General features: G+C 64.8%; 2 protein-coding genes across 4 annotated transcripts; one reads left to right on the top strand and one right to left on the bottom strand.

The window, feature by feature from the left end:
* The first annotated feature begins 1,881 nt into the window (after positions 1–1,881).
* CCDC188 (coiled-coil domain containing 188) lies at positions 1,882–4,239 on the top strand. Its single transcript, XM_014835429.3, has 9 exons — positions 1,882–2,415; positions 2,572–2,679; positions 2,828–2,932; positions 3,071–3,127; positions 3,230–3,289; positions 3,408–3,472; positions 3,651–3,708; positions 3,922–3,971; positions 4,053–4,239. Exons 1-9 carry the CDS (start codon positions 1,882–1,884, stop codon positions 4,237–4,239), a joined length of 1,224 nt encoding a protein of 407 aa, XP_014690915.2.
* A 695-nt stretch (positions 4,240–4,934) lies between these two features.
* On the bottom strand, positions 4,935–20,558 carry ZDHHC8 (zinc finger DHHC-type palmitoyltransferase 8). Of its 3 annotated transcripts, none has more exons than XM_070516703.1 (11): positions 20,036–20,558; positions 13,111–13,232; positions 12,867–12,940; positions 12,534–12,706; positions 12,251–12,353; positions 11,733–11,824; positions 11,470–11,611; positions 11,164–11,284; positions 10,981–11,090; positions 8,789–9,789; positions 4,935–5,897 (listed from the first exon to the last, which is right to left on the bottom strand). In XM_070516703.1, the coding sequence occupies exons 1-11, from the start codon at positions 20,500–20,502 to the stop codon at positions 5,687–5,689; spliced, it is 2,616 nt and encodes an 871-aa protein (XP_070372804.1). In that variant the 5' UTR covers positions 20,503–20,558; the 3' UTR covers positions 4,935–5,686. The 3 variants fall into 3 exon arrangements, with proteins under 3 accessions (XP_070372804.1, XP_044631447.2, XP_044631446.1); XM_044775512.2 differs by having other exon boundaries at positions 12,783–12,940; positions 20,036–20,552; XM_044775511.2 differs by lacking the exon at positions 4,935–5,897 and adding an exon at positions 6,365–7,587 and having other exon boundaries at positions 12,783–12,940; positions 20,036–20,295.
* Between the last annotated feature and the right edge of the window lie 1,840 nt (positions 20,559–22,398).

Below are 22,398 nucleotides of genomic sequence, written 5' to 3'. Positions count from 1 at the left end.
CTTGTGAGGGACAGCGGGTGACACGGGGACTGCCCAGGCCGACTCCCCCAGCCATCCCATCCAGACCGCAGCCCTGCAGTCTGCCTGAGGCGGGAGGCCGCCCTTCCAGGGGCCTGGCCCTCAGGAGCTCCGGGTCCTCGCGGGGAGAGACCCTGGCTCTCTCCTGCCTCCCTTCCACACAGGAGCAGAAAAGCCGAACACTGAGGATAGTGTCTGATGGGAAATCCTAAGACCGAAGACAAAAAAGAACCACAAAGAGAACAGAGAAAACACAGGAAGAAAAAGCTCCTCCCCCAAAACCCACTTCATCCCTACAACAAAACAGGACGCTCTGAGGAAAGAGGAGGGGTCACTTAAAGGACAAGCGAGCTGGGTTAGAAATCCAGAACGTGGTTGCTGGAATTCGGACCAGCAGCTGTGGTGCGAGGCCCCCTCGAGCTCCTGTGGGAGAATGCCCACTGAGCTGATTCTCTCCCAGCCCGACATCCAACAAGTGTGAGGACAGAGCAAGATGCCTTCAGGCCTGTGAGGGGCCTCATCATGTATCCCATGTGACAGGCCACTCCAGAACTTAGTGGCTAAAGCAAGCACAATTCAGCCCGGAGCTTGGTGGCCTGGCCAGCCCCAGGGGGTGGTTCTCCGCGGGTCTCACTCTGCTTGTCAACCCACCTTCAGGCAGCTGGGACCAGCTGGGATGACAGAAGCCTCCCTCCCCATGACCTCAAGTCCTACAGGAAGGCCACACCTCCCCCACAGAAGACACTCTCCAGAAGAGCAAGAGAGTGATCGCGGCCCTACACACGAGCGTTGTTCAAGCTCTGCAGCCCGCAACTTAGTGACAGCCCATCAGACTAGTAAATCCCAGGCTAGCCCAGAGTGCAGGGTGAAGGGAGGGGCTCCATCTCTTTCTGTGAAGGGGCAAAGTCACATTGCAGAGGGGCAAGGACGCCAGGAGAGGAGGGATTTGTGGCTGTTTCTACTACATAGGGACTCGAGTTTCATCTCATCTACCTTTCTGAGGATGTTACTTGAGGATGTGCTTCCACCACACAAGGGAGGAAACTGAGAGAGAGGAGGACATGGAAACAGGGGCTCCAGGAACAGTGTGGGGGGCGGTAGGACAGAGAGCAGAACAGAATGTTGGAAAGAAGGGAGCAGAAACAAACCAGGGGCCTGAGTCTGGCTCCACCACAGGAGTGTGCTCTGCGGTCACTAAAGGGGCCTCTGAAGCAGCAGAGGGCAAGCTCGAATCTGCTTCCATTGCTCAACAGGAGGGCGGCCTTGGGCCAGCGACTAAATGTCTTCATGCCTCAGTGTCCCCACCTGTGAAGAGGATATAGTAATTGTCCTTAGAGGACCATTAAAGTAAATGTTCAATAAATAATATATTTTTTAAAAAACTTGGAGCTGTTTTAGGCAAAAAAGCCAGATTGTGGGATGATCACCTCTGTGAAGGGAGAGCAGTCATGGTGCTCAGCTGCGTGGGATGTGCAGCTGTCCCCCGAAGCAGGCGCTGGGGCAAGGACCTCGAGGTGGAGGGAGGTGGTGCTGGACACCTGGCTGCTGTCCAAGTTTGTCTCTGCCATGTGACTGTACCACCTGTGTTACAAGCAGGTGAGGGGTCGGGGGCATGCAGACAGGGTGACCAGGTAGGCACTTGAGTAACAGGGGCGCTACCTTCCCTGGGTGGGTCCCACTAGCCCTGGCTCTGGCCACCGCCCTGGCCCATTGTGACCTCCCTGGCCGTGCCTAGACCTTTGTGACAGGCGCCCCTGAGGCAGACCTGTGAGCCGTGACACCCAGAAAGCCCTCAGTGAGAGAGTGGCAGGTTGGACCAGGCCAGAGCCTGGACCTGGGGTCAGGAAGGGGTCCCAGGGAGGTATGGAGGGGCCGAAAACCCTGGCCCCCTGTGGCCACTCCCACCTCCAGTGCCCCCAGTCCCCAGCTTCGAGCAGCCACGGAGGATGCTTGGACCCACCCTGCCAGGGATTTGTAAGGTGGCCCTGTCTGGTGCCTCTCAGCTCCACTCACTCAATGGAGTCAGCCAGGCCTTTCCCAGCCCCAGGGGCAGGGGGCGGGGTGCCCCGGGTAGGCAACGAGGCCCCGGGTGGCTTTCGTGGAAGTGAAGAGGGAGAGATGCAGCGGCAGAGACCGAGAGACCCAGCGGGGGCAAGACAAGGACAGATGGAGGCAGGGCTGGGGTGGGGCTGGTCCCTGCACTCAGGACAAGAACAGGGGGCCCCCAGGCGGGGAGGCGGCCCCAGCTCAGGGCCCAGAACCTGCCCTTGCCCGCCCCTGCCTGTGGGGGCAGGGACCCCAGCCTCACCCAGGGCAGCCCCCTCCCAGCTCCAGAGTGTGCCCCTGGGGCCTGCAGAGCAGTCCTTCCTCCAGCTGGAGCAGGAGAACCAGAATCTGGTGAGTGAGGGGCCTGTGGCGGCTGCAGGGCTGGCCCGGGCTCAGAGCCCGTCTGTGTAATGGGCTCGCGGCAGTTCCCAGCCCGCGCCGCGTAGGTCTCCTGCCTGAGAAGCAAGCGGCTGTGATGGGCCTTCTGTTTCTCTGCCCCACCCCCAGAAAAGGCAGAACCAGGACCTGCGGGAGCAGCTGGGAGCCCTGCTGGGGCCAGGGCAGCAGTTCCTGCCCCTGTGCCCGGAGCACTCGAGCTGCACTGCCCTGGCCTGGGTGAGTGCGTGCAGAGGCCGGCAGGACAGAGGGAGGGGGGCTGGCAACCACGCTGTCACTGCACGTACCACGCTCCAGCCGGCTCCGAGCAGTCCCGGACTCAGATGTGGCCGTGGCCTGAGGGCTGGACCCTTTGGCTCCTCCACAGCCCCCGGAGCAGGCAGGCCCCCGGCCCCCAGAGGACAGGCCACCCTTGCAGCTGCTGCGGCGGGAGCTGTGCCGGGGCGAAGAGGCCTTTGTGCAGCAGTCCCAGGTGGGCCAGGGAGCTGGGCGGTGGGGCCGGGTGGGCGGTGGGGGGGTCCACCATGCAGCAGTCCCAGGTGGCAGAGGAGGAGGGAGCTGACCACCACGGGCCCTGCCCATGCCCACACTGTGCCCCTCCCTCCCCCAGAACGAGCTGCAGCAGATCCGACTGTCCTTTGAGAGGAAGAAGATGGCCATTACTGAGGTGCCCACTGGGCTGGGGTGGGAGGGGGCGCTGGGGAGCCCAGCGGGTGGGGCATATGGTGGATCTAACTCAAGGCGTGACCTGGCCTCCCCCTCCCACCAGGTGTGGGATGGCGTGGCCGAGGTACACATGGCCCTGAATAACCAGGCCACTGGGCTCCTGGTAGGTCCCTGAGGTGACACCCAGAGGATGAGGGGCAGGGCCTGGTGCGGTGGCGAGTGGCAGGGGCACAGCAGCCCCATCGAGGTGGAGGACACGTTTTTCCTCCTCTGCCGCCCAGAACCTCAAGAAGGACATCCGGGGCGTGCTAGACCAGATGGAGGACATTCAGCTGGAGATTCTAGGGTGACATGCAGAGTTGGGGGCCTGAGGGGCCTGGCTAAGCTGGGATGGGGGCAGGGGTCCTGGTCAGGATGGGCTGGACCAATCCCTGACCCCTCTCCAGTTCCACTGCACCAGACCAGGGGGTGGTTGTAGGCCGGGGCGGGCGGCACGTGTTCCTGACTGTGTGACCCCCCCCCAGGGAGCGTGCCCAGTGCCGCACCCAGGCCAGGAAGGAGCAGCACATGGCATGCATAGCGGTGAGCCCCACCCCACACCCTCTCCCAGGCTCCCGCCCTGGAGGCAGACAGGTGGGCTTCGGTGGAGGAGGCCCCAGGGCGGGAGCCCCACTGGGAGCCAGGTGACCAGAGACATCTGGGTGGGTGCAGGCGCCTGTCCTGGGCAGGGGAGCAGGGGCCCACTGCACTGGGCCCCCTGCCCGGGTCAGACTCTGACTGGCCCCTCCCCGGCAGAAGGCACAGCCACCACTGGGATGTTCCGAGGGCCTCAGAGGCCAGTTCTGGTAGGTGGCTGCGTGAGCGCGGGCAGAGCCCATCCCCACCGTCCCCGCGGCACCCCTGCCCCTGACGGCCGCCGCCCACAGGCTGCTGGCCCTGAGGCTGCTGCTGGGTGCCCTGCTGGCCTGCACGGCCGCCTACGTGTACGTGGTGGACCCCGTGCCCTTCGAGGGGCTGGTGCCGCCCCTGCTGAGCCGTGCTGCCGTCTGGAAGCTCCGGGCCCTGCTGGGCCCGTTCCTGCGCCTCGAGGTGGACGACTTCCTGCCCTTCTAGGCCAGAGGCCCAGCGGCCCCAGGGAGGAGGAGGCCAGGCAGCCGGCAGCCCCAGGTGCCCAGGAGCTGTGCCGGCCCCTGCTCCCGCACTGCCGGGTACAGTCCCTGCCAGGAGCCTCGGAGAAGGGTGGCGGTGGGGTCTGTCCTGAGGGCTGGGCCTGCAGACATATAGTGGTGACACGCGTGGTGTGTGAGCTTGTTTCCATGGAAATGGGGGGCAGGAGGCTTTGCCACCTTCTGAGGCACATCTCACAGGGGGGTCCCTCAGGGTGGTGCCCCCACCTCAGCCCCCACGCCCCATTCTCCCACTGGACAGCCGCCCCTCCACAGGAAGCCCCCAGCCTGTCCCTGGCACCCGGGAGGGCTCTGAGCCAAGGTTGTCACAGGAGGGTCTCCACTGTGAGCACCAGGGGTCCTCAGGCCTCATCCCTGCGGCACGGCCCAACTGGGGGACCTCAGTGATGAGGCCCTCAGCCCTGAATCTACTGGCCCACTGACCTCCCATCCCTCACGTAACCCCAGTCCCTGGCTGGCAGACCTCCCCACCCTCCCCACACCCACCTGGCCACTTTCCCACCCCCCGGCCCCCCTGCTCCTGTCCCCTCCCCAACCCAGGGTCCCTGTCCAGTCTGGCCTCCTGGTACTGCCCCAAGGCTCAGTGGACAGGGAGACCATGCTGGTGGACAGAGCCATGGAGGTAAACACCAAACATTTTATTTAGGGCATTAAATCAGGGCGAGGGGAATCTGCTTCAGAACAATAGAGAATAGCTTTGTGGCTTGCTCACCCCCAGTGGGAGAAACAGAGCCACTGCCCCGGGGGGAAAAGGGCTGGCGGGCCCTTCCCTGCCCCTGGGGCGTCCAGGCCCTGCTGGCCAGAGACTGCAGGGTAGAGGACAGCGGAGCCCTCTGAGCTCCCCGGATGTGACATCTCAGAGTGAGCACCACCTGGGCGGGGCGAGGGCAGAAGCCGTCCATGAACCGCACTGGGCAGCAGGGGCTCCTCCCGACCCTGGCGGGGCCTGGACCGCTCACCAGGCTGGTAGCTCCAGGTTAAGGCATCCGTTCATGTGTCAGGTGCAGGGAGGGGGGAGTGCAGTGACCTGCGGGGGCAACCTGAGACCCCCACCCCAGCCCAACCCATAGAGGCCTGGGCTCCCTGGGGAGGAAGTGGCATCTAAAGTGCTTGGTCAGACAGGGAAGTTGGGGTGATGGCATGACACCCCGGGAAGGCTGTGCTGGTCCCAACAGCTCCAGGGCCCCCACCTGGGGTGTTGGACAGCCTGCAGTAGGTGGGGACTTCCTGAGGTGGGTGGGCACAGGGTCACGGGCCCCGGTGGGCTGGGAGTCCGTCAAGGTGTGGCTGGTGGAGAGGGGACCCCCAGCCCAGGTCCAGGGTCCGTGGCAGCCTGGCTCCTAGGGCTAGGTTGTCCTGGGCCCCAGAGCCGCCTACTTGGCGTCCCGCTCAGGCCCCAAGAGGCCAGGGAAAAGGCTGGAGGCGGCCGAGTGCGGGCGGCAAACAGCCCCAGCAGCCGGGCTCCAGGGGGCCCGCAGCGTCGAGTGGTCCTCAGGGAGGCCAAGGTGGCACAGGTGCAGGCCGGGGGGCACCCTGGACTGGCCACGCCACCCCCATCCACGGCTGCAGGTGCCGATCCGCCCCCTGCGGGCCGCAGCATCCCATGAGAGAGAAGCAGAAAGGTGGGGGTCAGCGTGGAGCAGAACTGCCCAGTGTGGGCCAGGCCAGGTCCCTCCCACACTGGGCCAGCCCCCAGCTCTGCCCAGGCTGTCTCAGCTTTGCAAAGCAATGGGCGGCCCCATATGCACCCCCATTCCACCTCCTCCTAGCCCTTGGGTTCCCAGGGGTCCCCTGGGGTGGCTGCGACCCCAGCCTTTCTCCAAATGACCCGTTAACGGCTAGGGATGACATGGACCCAAGGGAACCTCATGCTTTTCAGCCCCCACTTCCCAGGGCCCCAGCTCGGCTTAAGTCAGCAGAAATGCCTACTCGGAACATCTGAACCCAGGCTGCCAGCCAGCGCCTCTCCCAGAGCCTGACCCGCGGGCCCCCGCCCCCGGAGCCCCCACATTGCAGCAACAGCCTGGCCTTGCTCAAGGAAAGAATCAAAGTGACTCTTTTTCTTTTTTTAATAAAATTATATATATATATAGATGTAGATATAAAAACATAAAACAGACACAACGCAAGCGGACGCTGCCGTGTGCTTACTCTCAGGTCCCTGGCGCCAGGTGAAACTCCAACCCCTCCCCAGTGTGCTTCCCACGCAGGCGCCGAGGCTCGGCAGCCCGGATTTGCATGCCTTGGGGTGGGGAATCTCCAGGTGGGCAGGGAGGGGGCTCCTGGTCTCATGGGCCCCCCTGGCAGCGTCCGGCCCGGTCTGCTCCCACCTGCCCCTGTCGCCTCCCACAAGAGCATAAAGCAGAGGTTAAGGCTTCAATGAAAGCGGGTTTCCCGGCAGGGGGGCAGGGGGGCCCGAGCGTTAACACAGGGGACGAGGCACGGCAGCTCAGCGCACAGACACGGGGACGCGCCCACCAGCTGGGCGAGACGGGACACACGGAGCCCAGACCCCACCCATAGCTGGCTGTCCGTCTGTCCGTCCACCTGTCTGTCAGAACCCAGAGCAACCTTGCAGCTGGGTGCTAGTGGGCTGGGGGCTGGACTCCCCACAGAAGAACTGGCCTTGCCAAGCTACAAACTTCTGCGGGTCCCTGAAAGGCAACCGGTTAGGAGCAGCCGGGCAGTGGGGCCCTTGGTCCAGGAGGATGGGCCCAGGCCCCTCTGTCCATCTCTGGGCCATAGGGACCCGTGTGTAAGGGGAGTGGTAGGGACTGGCCTGGTGACAACCTCAGGGGGCACAGGTGCAGGCTGTGCAGCTGCAGACTGCACCCCTTCACTGCCTCACCCATGGGGCGGGGCCACTGACACACAGATCCTGCAGCCCGGTGGCCCTCAGCCCAGTCGTGCCCTGGTGAGCAGATGGGTGGACGGATGGGTGGAGGGCGAGGGACAGGCTCGTGGAGGCGTAGTTCTCTCTCCCGCTGATGTGTCCACACGAAGCCTGGGCCTCCGCTCCTGGGGCAGAGGAGTCGGGAGGGGGGCAGCCGCTGGGGGGTCCTGGTCCCCGTGGTGCCCCAGCAGATGGGTGCTGGTCAGTCCTCACACCGAGATCTCGTACGTGGTCCCACCCACGCCGGACACCTTCTTAACGAGCGTGTGCCGGGCAGGACTGGCGGAGGGCCCCGGGGGGCCGGCAGTAGGCCCCAGGCGGGCCAGGCCTGGGGACTGCCCGTTAAGCTTACTTGGGGGGGTCTTCAGCTGAGGGTGGTCCCTGCATCAAAACAAGCACACACACGCACGCACACAGTGAACACGGGACCACGGCAGAATGGGCCAGCAGAGGCAACAGGACAGATAACGCAGACGCAACAGAGCCCTCGGCAGCCCCACCCTCTGAGCTCGGAAGGTCCTGCCCAGAAAATGGGTGGGGATGCAGAGCCTGCCGAGGGAGGTGCTGTGCTGTCACAGGACAGACAGACAGACATCAGAATGGCCATCATCCCCCTTCCTGGTCCTTTGGTACCTCCCACTAGCACAGACCATTGCATAGGGAGGCGAGGTGGACACTAGCCAGCCGAGCCCCCAGGCCCGGCCCTGTTCTAGTGCCTGAACCTGGGAAGCCCAGTGGTAACAGGGGATCCTGCTCCCTCTGAGGAAAACGTGGGGTTGCCCTCTGCCCTCCGGCTGCCTAGCACTGACCAAGTGCATCTCTGACCTCACTGTGCAAACATTCACAGGGCAGGAGCCCCTCCCACTCTCGGTGGCTGTCTCTGCTTCACCACTGCACAGCTGCCACCTGCTGGGCCTCAGGCCCCGCCCTCACACCCACAACAGCACCCTACCCCCAGGACCAAGCCTGTGCTCGGTAGCCGGGGTGATGCCCTGATGACACTAATGCGCCCAGGGTGGGGCCCTGCACACAGCAGGTGCTCAGCTCTTGTACTTGGACCTGGCCCTGGGAGGCAGCCAGCCCAGCATCCTGTTACCCACCCGCTGGGGGCCTAGGACCAACCTGCTTCCTCCAGACCTTGGTTTTCCCATCTATGAGCAGGGCAGCCCTTGCTGCCCTGGGTTGTGTGCCCCACAGAGGGCCAGGGCTGCGGCCCCCAGGGTGGCACATTCTGCTGCGGGGCGATGTCACCCAGACTCAGCCTCCTGGACAGGGACAGTGGCATCACCCCACAAAAAGAAGCCCTGGGTCCCCCATGCACCCAGTCTGTGTGAGCCAAGGAAATGTGGGGTGTTGGGCTCAAGAAGCAAATCCTCCTGCCTCCCGGTCCTGGGATGTGCCGGGTGTCCTTGGAGCTGGGCTACCCTCACACGGGCCAGCCAGGAGCCTCCAAGGCAGGTGAAGCTGCTCCTCCTAGGCAGTCACAGGCCTCGTGGACAACCCACAGGTGCTCAGCCAAGAGGCCCCACAGGCGGCTGGACACCTGCCCTGGGCCGGGAAGCCCCTGCACCCCAGCACCCACCTCTGCACGGCCAGTGAGGGCGGTGGTTCCGGGAGGTCCGTGTGGATGAAGGCGACAGCCTTGGGGCCAGCGAAGGAGGGTGAGCGAGGAGTGCTGGGTGGGGAGGGTGGGCCTTGGCGCACTGGCGACCTATGTGAGCCGCTGCCTGGCCGGGGCCCTGGGGCGTTGTTGTTGGCCACGTCAGCCTGCAGGGAGGACGATGAGGTCCGCGGAGCCCGGCTCACAGCGCTTGACAGCGAGGACAGCGACGTCTGCAGTGCAGGGTTGCGGGCACCACCAAAGCCAGGCCCAACCACCAGGTCATCTCTGGAGCCGCAGCGCCGCGCGGGGCCACGGGAGCCCTCGGGCAGCATGCTGGCCTGCTGCAGGCTGTAGGAGCTGGGCGCATCATAGACGCCTGAGTCGCCGAAGAGCGAGTCGGCCTGAGAGCGCAGCAGCCGCTCCCGCTCCTCCCTGTCCTTGCGCTCCTGGATGGAGGCCATGATGGTCCTGGACAGGTTGTCGTAGCGCACGGGCGAGGGCTCCCGTGGCCGAGGGCCCAGCACGGGGCTGAAGCTGCGGGGCGGGGGCCGCGGGGGGTCGCTCACCACCCCCGGGTGCAGGTAGGGTGAGCGGTAGCCAGCCACACCAGCCAAGGGGTGGGCCGGGCACGTGTGGCTGCCAGGTGAGCCGGGGTTAAGCAGACTGTCGTAGGACAGGCTGCCATTGCGGTTGGGCAGTGCGTGGGGGGCAAAGATGCTGCGGTGGGGTGTGGGGGGCCCACCCTCAGAACGCAGGGGCTGCAGGGCCACATGGTCCCCCCCCCGCCGGCTCGCAGCCTTGAGGCTCAGGGAGCGCAAGGCGCCGGCGAAGGTGTCGGCGGCACTGAGAGGCGGGGATGGTGGGTAGGCCGCATGCAGGCCACCAGGAGCATAGTCGGGGAGGTCCAGGCTGGGCTCGGACGCGAAGTCCAGGCTGTGGATGCTGTCTTCTCCCAGCGTCAGGGAGTCAGGCCCAGGGACCTGGCGGAGAGAGGGGACACGTCTACGCTGCCCACTCGTCATGCCCTGCCCACCACCAGGTGCTCGGTGCCCACGTGGAGACTGCGATCCTGCAGACATCAAAGGCGGTGGCAGCTGCAACCACCCAGCTGTCCCCAGAAGCTATTTCCTGACTACTTCTTCCTTGCCCATCACAGAAGGAAGTGGGGACAGGATGGAGCAGAGCGCCCAGACGATGTCGACCCACGGAAGGCTGTACATTCTACCCCTGCTGGCAGTCCCCCAGTGGGGAGAAAGGGGCTGGGGGGGCAGCCTTGGGAGGGGGACCTCGAGGAGACGTAATAACCACACAACGACCCAGGGTGCTTTCCCAGGCACCCCACGGCTGAGGGTCAGGGGTGCTGCAGTGCAAGGGCAGAGCTGGCAGCTGCAGATGCCCAGGGAAGTGCCTTTAGAGCCCGCCCAGCCCAGGGGCAGCCACCACAACAGATCTCCATGATTGAGGCATATGGGTTTGGTCTGGGGACAAGAGCCTGCAGAACGTCAAAACCCAGAGGGGATGTGGATGAGGACAAATGTGGCCTCAGGGCACTTGGCCAACCAGCAGGACCCTCCATGGGATCCAGGATGATCCCAGGAAGGAGGCAACCTGGGCGATGGCACCTAAAGCACCCCCATCCCCAAGAAGGGCTAATGGACACTCCTCTTGGGGCCAGGAAAGCCCAGACTCACTGCCCGGCCCAGCAGCCAAAGAGGCCAGGTGGCACACAGGACATCTGTCGTGGGGGAGGAGCTCCCCAGTCTAGGTGTGCTGGCCCAGCTGCAGGCCTGCCTCTGAGGGGGCTGTGGAGGAGGGGGCAGCTGGGGCATGCTCAGGGCTCTGGATCACTCGTCAGGCTGTCCAGGCTGCCAACGGCTCCACAGTGAACAGAGAGCTCATACAACTCAGGGAAAATAAACGAGCTTTCTCAAACAATCTCAGATTCTTCTGGAGCCTTCTGGGCCTTGCCGAGGGAGTAATGGTGGAGTCCCAGGCATCCTGGGGGCAGCCCCTACCCGGCCAGCGGCAATGCCACCAACGCCCTCACCGGGCTCTCTGGGACAGAGCCCCAGGGGCAAGGCCCCTGGGGGAGGGGCGTCCCGGGGCAGGGCCTCTGGGGGTGGGGCCTCCCAGGGCGGGGCGGGGCTTCCCGGGGTGGGCCCAGGCCTCACCTGCTCACTGGGCCCGCAGAAGGGCGCCTTGGGACCCGTGGGAAAGGCGGGCCGGAACTTGTACATGGCTGGTGTCGGGGGGCTGGTCCTCTGCGCCGACAGGGCACTCTCTGGGGGTGATGGACCTCGGTCAGGCTGCGGTCAGTCCGTGCCCCTCACCCCGCTTGGCCGCCCCCACCTCACCAGCACTGCCTGGGCGTGGGGTCTGCCGGTCGCCGCTGAATGTGCCGGCGTCCGCCTTGGGGGGCAGCGGCGGCCCCAGGTCCAGTGGCTTCTCATCCAGCCGGTCCAGGCTGCCCTTGGACTGGGAGGGGGCGTGGTCAGTGGTGGGGAGGGTGCGGGCGAGGGGCGGGGCTTAACCGGGGACTTCATCTGGAGAATCCTGGGGATCTTTCCAGTCCCTCCCTTCTAGGCCCCTCCGACCTGCCTGCTCCCTGTCTCCAGCGGTCTGACCCTCACCGCATCCCACACCCCACCCTAGGGCCCCACCTTGCTGCGGCCCAGGCTGGCCTTCAGCCCGTTGTCGCTAAGTTTGACCTTGAGCGGTGCGGCTCGCTCCAGGAGCTCGGGTCGAAGGAAGGGTGGCTTCAGGCGCGCGCCAAGCGGCAGCCGGGGCGGCTCTGCTACGTACCTGCATCCGGAGCAGGGGGGTCAGTGGCCAGGGCCACCCTGCTGGCCTCACCTGCCAAGGGCAGAGGTGGACCAAGCTGAGGATCTGCAGCTGCCAACCCTGAGCCCCGCCCAAGCCTCACCGGGGCGCCAGGGGGCTGCACAGCACATGTTCCACGTTCCCACAGCAGCCTCGGGTGAAAGGATTCACGCCCCCTCGGAACTTGCCCGTCACCTGTGGACACGGGACCCTTCAGCCGACTTGGCCACCCAGGGTCCAGGCCAAGGTGGGCAGGAGGACAGACAGGGACAGCTGGGGTTCTCAGGGCAGGCTGGGCAGGGTCAGCCCAGGGCACCCCACCCAGGTCACCCCAGGCCTGTCCCTGCAGGGAGCTGTTGAATTTCTCGGCTCTGAGTCACTGGTGGCCACAGTGTCCGCAGGCGGGAGTGAGTAGGGGGACAGGGCAGGTACAGCCCTATACCCCAAACCCCACCTGGGGTCTCCAGGGGCAGAGCCCCCCACTGAAGCTGCACAGACAGAGGGCTCCTGCAGCTCTGCCCCGACCCCGCCATGGTCCCTGTGCAGCTCTGGCCCTCTTGGCCCATCAGGATCCTCCCACGCCAATCCCCATCACCGCATGGCCCCACTCAGGGTCTGCACCTGCTCGTTGGTGGTGCGCCCCCGAGTGACCAGCACCACGTGGAAGCCGGTGAGGCCAATGACGGGGATGAAGAAGAGGCCGGCCACACACATGACAGCCATGCTGGCCAGTTAAGGCCAACAGCCGTGGGCAAGAACATGAAGCAGGTGCCTGTGGACAGACTGCCCACCCAGCAAGGGCAAACGACCCCCTGGGACTCCCAAGCAGCCGACCACCCCTCTGAGCCTCGGTTCCCCCTGTAAAACATGGGGACCAAAGTCAGTGTGGTCAGGCCAAGGATACGTGATGGTGGTGTGGGCAGCGCCCAGCCCCTCGGCGTGGTTCAGCACGTAGACCAGGCCAAAGGCGACGACACCCACCATGTGCGCACTGAGCGACAGCAGGAACAGGAAGAAGTAGCGGTAGTTGCGACGCCCGATGCAGTTGTTGACCCAGGGGCAGTGGTGGTCGAAGTCCTGGGCAGGAGCAGCACATCAGGGCGCACAGCGGGCGGGGGGGAGGGGCAGGGGGAGGGCGGGGCAGGGCGGTCACCTCTACGCAGTTGTCGCAGACGCTGCAGTGGGAGCAGCGCGGCGGGCGGTAGAAGTGGCAGGTGGCGCACCACTTCATACGGACCTGGATGCCCCGCACATCCACGTTCTTGTACAGGGGGGCCCGGAAGTCGTCCTCCTTATCCTCGTCCTCATCCGCTGTGAGCCGGGGCCGGGGAGCAGCAGGAAAGTGACTTCCCTGGCAGAAGAGCCTCTCCCCGATCTGCCAGCCCAGGTACCAGGACCCCCCTCCCCTAAGGCCCTCCCAGGTCAGCCACTCACACTCTAGTGAAAGTGAGCAGATGAGCTGCCCCAGCACAGGGCCCTACCTCGGGGGAAGACGCCAGGGTCCATGAAGGTGGCCATGCTGAAGTTGGCCAGGACAAAGAGGAAGATGATGCCATTGTAGACGGGAATGGCTGGGGACACAGCTCGCGTCAACCATGGGCACCTGCGTTGGACAGCAGGCCAGAGCTGGGTCTGGAGGTGTGGCGAGTGGGTGAGAGGGATGCAGGGGCATGGCCACGTGTGTGCACGCTGGGCCTTTGAGGCCACCATCAGTGGTCAGCGTGGCAGTCAGGGAAGCCACTGCTGCCACGGGCACCCTGGGAGGCCTCTGCCCCTAGGCCCGCCACTCCTGTGCGCAGCCACCAGGCGCTGTGCGTGTCGTGACAGTGTGCAGGCTCCCTGTGTGCCAACTCTGGCCTTGGCCACACCCCGCTGGCTGTTAAGAACTCTCAGCTCACAGTTGGGGAAGTGGGGTGCAGAGATGCTCAACGGAGGCCCGGGGTCACAGCATTTCAGAGGAGCGGCCAGAGCCAAGCCGCCTCCTCCACGCCAGCCCAGTGTCTTTCCCGGGCCCCCCGCCCTGGGAGGACGCAGACTGGAGGCAGGAGCCCAGGACAGGAAGTGAGCCCGCTCCCCCTCACCCAGACCTGTCCCTGGCTTGGCAGGGCCCCTTCTCCAGGGAGACTCTGGGGCGTGGGGGGCCCCAAGGAAGGGGGGCTCCCCTGAGGGGCACAGTCTCGGGGTTTGGGCCCCGGGCACATCCCCACCCAGGCAGCCCCTTCGTTTTGGTTTGTCACCTTACTCCTCACGTGGCAGTGCGGAACACAGAGACTCTTGAAAAGCACGATGCCCCTACCCCTTCACCACCCCTCACCATCCCTCAGCACTTGGCTCAGGCTGCCCCCTCTTCCAGGAAGCCTTCTCAGACTCCTGGCTCCCTGTAAGGGGCTTGCACACCTCCCTAGTGGATGGTCTGCCCCAGAAAGCGTCTTCCTCAGCCCTCATGGGACCCGACGAGAGCCCCCTCTGTGGAGACCCGTGGTTCTTGGGCACATGGCCTGTGGCCCCCTGCCCTGAGCCTGCAGTGGGTTCCTGAGTCTGCTCACTCTCCTCCCACGGATCTCCTCTGGCCTCAGGCTCTCCATCTCTCCCACAGCTTCTGTGACAAGCAGGGGGCACCCAGGCTCTCTGCAGACTTGGGGGGCCCGTGGGGATCCCCCTGAGCAGACTCGATCAGGAGGACAGGGTGTCATGGCTGCCAGCAGGGTGAGCAGTGCCCGTGGCCCTGCCCGCCGCCCCAGCGCACACCGGCCATGCTGGCGCACCCACGCCTGCCTTGGCCAGCAGCCAGCCCTGCCGCCCCAGCCCCACCTCCACGGCAGCAGAACTTCCTATTTTTAGTGGAAGGCGAGAGGCTATTTAAAGAGTATGCTTCCCACGGCAGCATGCTCGCTGGGCCGGGAGCCACCCATTCCTCTTCTCCAGGACCCGCTGTGGAGGTGGCTACACGGCCTGAGGACATGGGGTCCCTCTACCTGCCAGGAGGGCCTTCCTCCGCCATCCCTGCCCAGGCAGCCCCGAGTGCCCACCCGCAGACACCTTCCACACTGTCCATCCTGGCAAACAGATGATGCTTAATGTGTGTTTGTGGCCTCTGAGCCAAGCCATTCTGCAAAGGTGGAGCCACCCCCTGGAGAGAAGCAGGCACCCCCGGACCCAGGGAGACATGGGCACTGCAGACCCAACTCAGGCCTTGCAAACCAGCTCCCCACAGCACCTTCTGAGAAGAGCTGGCCACACGACCCACGCAAAATGAAAACACAGGCCCGTTGTTACAAAAGTGTCAAGAATTTCAAGCAGTTGACAGAAGATCATCAAAGCAAATGTGGGTCCTCATGGCTGTGCTGTCCACAGGCCACTTCTGACCTCACGGCCCTGCCCTGTCCAGCCTGTTCTGGGAAAGGAAGGGGCTGTGGGGGCCCGGGAGCGCTGGGACCGGCTGAGGACAGGTGGACGTGCAGACAAGGGGTGCAGCAGATGGGCAGGCACTGAAGGCAGGAGGACATGTCGGGGAGGCTGGAGGGTGGGCCCCGTCCGCCATTGCTGTCCAGCTCTTGCTGGGGAGTACCCTTAGCCTGCTGCCCAACAGCCCTGCACAGTGGACCAGACATTCCACCCTCCCAGTTGCAGCGGGGTACTTCTGACCTCCCCATTTTACAGAGAAAGAGCAAATATCAGTGGCTTGTCACACGCCCACGGCCTGAGGGCAGGTTGCTTCTGAGCTGGGATCGGGCCAGCTCACAGGCAGGCAGGGACTAAAGCCCACGGGCAGCACCCCCCGCCCTGACCAGAGTTCCCACGGGCCCAGGCGGCAGGTACTGCTTTGTCCTCTCTCAGCCTCAGCGACCCCACAGACAGGCCACATGGGCTAGACAGCATCCCCAGGTGAGATGCCTGGGGCTGGGGGAACAGCAACCATGCAGCGACGGGGCCACATCTGGAAATCTGCACTGTGACTGGGCCGTGCTTGCACTGAGGCACGGGGTGGCCTCTGTCCAGCGTGAGCACAGCCATCTGCGTGCCTGGGCCGCGCATCCTAGAGAGGCTGGGTGGGGCTGTAACCAGTGTCGGGCAGGCTTTGGAGGGTCGGGTTCTCTGACCAGGCCTGAGCCACTGTCCCTCTGGCCATGGTCTCCAGTCCCCCAGGCTTGACTCAGACCCAGGATCAGGCACTCCCATGCATTCCTGTCCCCTCAACTTCCCCCAGGTGGCCTTTACCACCAGGCTGTGTCGTAAGGGGGCCCGGGCCTGGATCATGCCTAATAGGACTGGCTCACTGGCCAATGCTGCCAGGGCCCGGAACTCAGCTACCTCAGGAAATGGCTAAGTGAGAGAAGATGAAAGAGCACATGTAGGCACATGCAGACACACAGGCATGCCCACACAAACATGCAGGGACAAGTGCTTGCACACGTATACAGTGCACACAGACACCCCCAACATGCCCCGAGACATGCATGTGTGAATGCACATGTGCACAGTGCACGAGCATGCACAGACACCCACACACACAAAAGGTACATGTGCACAAACACAAGCGAACATGTGTCAACATGAAAGACACATGCACGAACATTTGTGTGTACAGACATGCATACTTGTGCACATGCTGGCACACACACACACACAGGCATAGCTCCACCTTCATTCATGCACAAACACAGATATATGCACACGTGAACACAGAGACGCAGACACGTCCCTTCTCCCACTGACCACTGCACGCCCTCTCTGGACTCCCCTATGCTCCCTGTGGACGGGCAAGCATGAAGACATGGAAGACACGCAAGCCTAGGGGCCAGGCCTCACACGCAGCACTGCTCAGGCCACCTCACACCTAGGCTTCAGAGGGCCCCTCTGCCCACAGGGATGACACTCCACACCCACCCAGGGGACCATATACTCCCGGCTTGCCCTGCCAGGCAGGGGTCAGCCACTCTCTACTGGCTGCAGCTGCACTGCAGGCCTGGGGTCAGCCCAGCTCTGAGGCTCCAAGCCCTCCTCCCTCGACAGCCCCCACCTCCCCAGCATCAAGGCCACTGCCATGGGCACCACCCAGGTCAAGGCCGGCAGGGAGACACCACCCAGCAGGGGTGGGGGGGGTTCTGCAGGGGGAGCATGCACAACACAGCTAAACGTGGGATGGAAAACTTTAACTCAGATGTCTTCATTTAAATCAAGTTCTTCATTAACACCGTTTGTGTTTGAGAGTGATGCTCACACACGGGGGCACCCAGGACCAGAGGGTCTGCGGCCACTCTTCCCTGATCATGCCAGGCGGGACCTCTGGCCACATGCACCCACCCATCCAATGCCTACAGACAGCTGAGCAGATGGGGAAACAGGCTCAGGGGCCAGGGATATCCCAGCCCACACACAGCGAGTCCTGGCAGGGCACACACCAAGTTTCCCCCTCCCCATGCAGCCCCTGCCAGCAGCTTTGTCCACCCGGCCCTGCCACAGGCAGGCCTGGTCCTGGGCTGGAGCTCCCACTGTCCCAGGCTGGGTCTTATGGCCTGTCCAGGCCTCCGAGCATGGCGAGGGCTCATCCTGGGGACCAGCCTCAACATCCCAGAAGTCAGCCCACTGGCCCTGGGCAGAGACGAGACGCCTCAGTCCGGCCCCAGGCGTCCCATCCCACCAAGCAGCCGCGGCCCTCTGACGTTCACAGCGTCCTCATCAGTCAGCAAAGTAGCTCTGGAAGGAGGAAGGGCAGAGGCAGAGGCCCGGCCTGGGGGCTCTGGGAGCCCTGCACCCAGCACCTGACCTAGCCTGCTGCTGAGCCATAATGGTGAAGGGCTTCTGGGGCCCAGGGGGACATGACCACACCAGGAGCCCAGGAAGGCTTCCTGGAGGAGGGCCCCTGGGAACCTGTCCTGTGGTGTGCTCCCCATCCTCAGAGGGGGATGCCCTCACTTCTGGGCATCCTTCCCACGCCCCAGTCTCTCCTGGCAACATGTCGGCATGTCCTGCTGCTCCCAGCCCCCTCAGTGAGCTGGCCTGCAGGAGGGGTCCTTGGTCCTCCAGGCCTGGGGCTCTCCACCCTGCATGACACCAGGAGCCACTGCCTGAATGGACCTGCCCCATAGCGGGCAGCTCACGTTTCCTGAGCGCAGAGAGAGGGTCTGGGGCCACTCAGGATCAGTGAAGTCCAAGGCGCAAAGTCAGAGAAGGCAGAAGTCAGGGGCCCCGCAGACAGGGTGGAGGGCAGAAGAGGGGCTGCTCCCTCCTGGCATGTTCTGAGGCTGCAGCAGGCCTGGGCCCAGAAACAGGGTGGAAGTGTGGGCGTCCAGGTGACGAGAGGCTGGTCGCAAGGAGGGAGCCGCCTGGCCCCTGCTTGCCCGGAATCAGCAAGCTGGGCATGGCCGCCCTGCAGAGCCTGTCCTCAGGAAGCCGGCTGCCTCGAAGGAGCCCAGCAGGGCCAGGGCAGAGGCAAGCCAGGGACCCCAGTGGCCATTCAGCCCAGGGAATGTGGCCTCCGGGTCGGGCTGTGGGGAAGCCCTGTTCCAGGCAGCGAGTGAGGCGCCCCGGCTAGATGGTCGCTGCACCTGAAGCCTGGCTCGTGCCCCTGGAGCCCCCTGCCGCGGGCCATGCACAGCTCCTTCTCCCAGGTAGACTGGTCCCCAGCAGGGCAGGACGCAGGTGCCCCCAGGGAACCCTGCTTCTGGTGGCACGGGTGTCCCTGAACCCAGAGCCCAGCTGTGAGAGCAGAGGAAGGGAGAGCTGGCCCTTGGCATCATGTAGCAGCCTCAGTGCCCGCCACTTGCAGGTGGGTCAAGTTCACAGGACAGCTACATAAGGGCCCTCTGACCCCACAGGAAGGGCTCACGACAAGCACACTCCAGTGGGGCCCAGGAGAGCCTAGGAGGAGAAGAGACGGCGGGCTCTCTGGGGCGGGGTTGATTTCAATTTCTCTTTAAATTTTCTTCTTGCATTTTACAAGTTCTTGATAGAGAACACGTATTACTTGGAAAGTCAGAAGGAAAACGCTGAGTTGCACTTGGGGAGTGAGACATCAGGCCTGGCAAGTGGAGGCCAAGTTGCTAGGAGGCAGGGCCGGGACCCCTAAGATCCTGGCTCAGCCCCAGGCCAGGACTAGGCTGGGACCCACCTTCCAGGAAACCCAGCGGGACGCCCCCTCAACCCCTGCCCAGTGCCCACTGCCCACCGCCCTGCTCCTCTGTGCCCCACAGCAAGCAGCATCTGAGCGACGAGAACACGCCTGCTTGCCAAAGCCCGAAATAAGCCGATCCACACAGGCCCTTTTCAAACACGCTTTTGGCGGCCTGCTGCGCCCACCCCAGCCCGGCCTCCAGGCAGCGCTCTCTGCCTCCACAGGCACCCAGTCAGCCCCGTCGTCCTCATGGCTGCCACCCTCACTCTCGCTCAGGTGAAAGGGTGCCAGGCCAGCTGCTCCCCCCCCTGCTCCGCGCTCACTCACACTCAGGCTGACCCGCCTTGGAACCGACACCCCACTGGCTGCGGCCACCCCAGAGGCCTCAGGTCCCCAGGAAGGCTTAAGTGGTAGTTGCTCTGGTCACCTGGGCAGTGTCTCTGCCTGGGACTTGTGTGTGTGTGGGAGGGTGGTCACAGATCTGCATACTGAAGCCCCTAACCCCTCCTTGTGGCTGAAAGAGCCCTGGGGGGGTCCCCCAGGACCGTGGAGAGGAAGTGTATCATCCACACACCACTCCGCATCTCAGGTGCAGAAGCCAGGGCTGCACGGGCCCAGGACCCAGGGCCCTGCCTGCTCTCTGCCTCAAGGGTCCCAGTGCCGGCCATGGCCAGTGTCCGTGGGTGCGGCCTGGCCTGGGCCCACCAGCTGTTGACCATTGGGCCTTCCTGAGAAGGAGGTCAAGGGAGGGCGGAGGGCACTGCCAGGCCAGCGTCACCAGCAGCTGTGGGGCAGGCACGTGGCAGCCGGGCCAGGCCACACCTACGTGGGAACAATATGGCTCTGGCCCAGGGCCAGAGAGCTGGGAGGGGACCCAAGAGCCACCCTCGCTCCTTGCAGGGAGCGCTGGTAGCTCTGGGCAGCCCACGTCCCCTCATGCAGCCTGCGGGGAGGGGAGGGCTGCAGCCACACCCTGGGCAGCCACTGCACACACTCCCCTGTCCAGGCCCAGTACCCCCACCAGGACCTGCCTGGCACACTCCTGAGGTGCCTGCTGTCCCCACACACAGGACTCACCTGTCCCTGCTGCCCCAGGATGAGCACACTCATGACTTCAGCCTCAGCGAAGGGTGGGGGCTCATGTCGCCCACAGCTCTGGTGCCCCCTGCCCTGCCCAGCCCGCTGGCCCCTTTCCCCTAGTCCCACCAGGTCGTAGCCACTGCTGTACCCAGCCCCTGCCCCTTCTGGCCTGGCCATGGCTGCCTGTGCCCCCGGCGACGGGCCGGACTCACGTGAACACGAAGAACAGGGTGCTGGAGCCGACCAGCAGCGCGGCTGCCGTGGCCACCGGGATGTACTTGGCGGGTTTGAGGCGCGTCCCGGGGCTGCGGGGCATCCTGGGCGCCGCGCCGCCGCATCCCTCCCCGGGGCCGGGCGGGCGGGGCCGGCCGGGGTCGGGCCGGGGGCGGGCGGGGCGGGCTGGACGCAGCGCAGGCCCGGCAGCGGCGGCGGCGGAGGAAATCCCACCCCTCGGGCGGCGGCGGCGGCGGCGGCGGCGGCGCGCTGATGTCAGCACGCCCCTTAAGGTGGACCAGCAGCGCGGGGGTCGCGGCGGGGCGCGGGGCCGGGTACGCCGGAGGACGCACCCGGGCCTGGCCGCCCCACGCACCGGTCCGCGGCCGCTCCCGGCGGGATGCAGCCGGCGCGCTGGAGCCCCTGAGCCCCCTCGGCCCGGTGCGCGGCAGAGCTCGGCCGGCATCTTGCGCAGCCATCAGGACCCTGGGACCGGCAGCCGCTCCTCCCCTTGGTGCCCAGGCAGGCGAGCGCCCGCGGTTCTCTGAAGCTACGCAGACGTCGCAGTCCTGCAGGCCTTGCCCCCTGGGCCACCACCTAGTGAAGGCCAGGCCCTGGCGCTGTGGCATGTTGGTCCCCTCCTGGGCCTGTTTGCACAGACCTTTCCCTAAACCCCTCTGAGTGTGTCTCAGCGGGGCAGGCCATGGCCCCTGCTCCATGCTAGTCCCAGTCAGGGCCAGAGCCCTCCATCTGGAGCCCCGGGCACTCACGAGGGCGGGGGTGTGACACTGTAGGGGCACCTTCATTATCTCCTGCCACCTCGCCGCCCTCAGGCCACTTGGCTAAGGGGCAGGGGCGCTGGTCCTCCGGGTCTTGGCCCTTGCGCAGGCTTGGGAGTGTATGTGGGTGGGGACCCAGGGCCAGGCAGCCCCTGGAGGCAGGTGGAGTGCCCCACGCAAGCCCAGGCACCCTGCCCTGCCCGGATAGGCCCCTGGGCAGGCCCACCTCCCACAGAAAATCCCACCCGCTGGTGCCACGGCAGCCACCACTTAAGGTGGACCAGGGCGTGGGTGGGACTGGCTGGGCGGTGGCGGTGGCCTCCCTTGGCGGAGGAGCCAGTACAGCACCTCTGGGAGGTGGGACCTCAGTCAAGCTCTACAGCCTCCCCAATGAGGACCAGCCAGTATCTCTGTCCTCCACTCGTCCCCAGGCGCCTCTGCTCTGACTCAGGAGCCCCACCCAGCGTGGGGATCCACGTGGGGTCCTCGCCCTGCCACCCCAGGCATCCGCTCCTCTGTGGCCAGAACCCCATGTGGCACGGACCACCACTGCAGGCCCTGCGCCTCCTGGCCCCGGGGCCCCTCCTTGCCCTGACATAGGCCTTTGGAAGGCTCTGCCCCAGCTCTGCAGGCTGCGGGCTGCGGGCTGTGAGCTGCTGTTAAGGAACCCAGGACGGGAGCCGGGACCAGGACGTTAATGTGGCTGCTTGACAGCAGATATGATGATGGGCTTTCTCCCACAACACCCTAGTTGTAGCCTCTGCCCCGCAGGTGTCCACTCTAGGAGGCCCAGCACACGAAAGGGGCCCTAACACCAGGGGGAGGTGTGGGACACCAGAGAGGATTCAGGGTGCAAAGATAAGCAAAGAGCAGACTCCACGTGGAGCAGACACCTCCTTAACCTCGGGCCTGAGCTGCTGCAGCCCTCAGGGCGCCTTGGAGCCTGCGGACACAAGGTGCAGGTGCCTCGCACACGAACTGGGCTTGCCCTTGCTATTGCCCTTCTGCAGCCCAGCACACAGAGGCCACAGGCCCACGTCCCAGCTCCTCCCAGCAGGCTCCCCACTGTACTGAGCCCTGGGACCGGGCCTGACTCGGCCTGTGCTCTGGGTCGGGGCACCAGGATGGCTGAGAGCCATAGAGAGTGCCAAATGCTGGTCATGGAAGACAGGTACTTGCACTTCCTCCTTAAGTCCCTGCAGACTGCCTGGTAGAGTGGGTCTCAGGTGAGGTGCGCCCAGCGAGGCCACAGGAGGCCTCAGCACCAACGTTGCTGCTAAGCCTTAGCCCGGGCACCCTCTCCCAGGGAGTTAAGGTCCCAGGAAAGGGGAGCACAGCTTCTCCAACCTGCAGGAATGGAAAGGTCCTTCCTCAAGACCATCAGCACCTCACTTCTGGCTCACCATCACTTCTGTGCCACAGGGAGCCCACCAGAAAATGCACTGGCTCGGGGCTCAGAGGAACCCTGCTGACACCCTTGCTCATCCCAGCGGGGCCCACTGTGCTGCAGTGTCAACAAGCCCCATCTTTACATGCACATTGGTCACAGCGTGGCTCTGCCCCCAGCCACTCTAAGGGCCTTC

The sequence above is a fragment of the Equus asinus genome, chromosome 8 (assembly GCF_041296235.1).
Source record: "Equus asinus isolate D_3611 breed Donkey chromosome 8, EquAss-T2T_v2, whole genome shotgun sequence".
In the NCBI taxonomy this organism is placed as follows: domain Eukaryota; kingdom Metazoa; phylum Chordata; class Mammalia; order Perissodactyla; family Equidae; genus Equus; species Equus asinus.
This window is presented reverse-complemented; position numbering and strand designations above follow the sequence as displayed.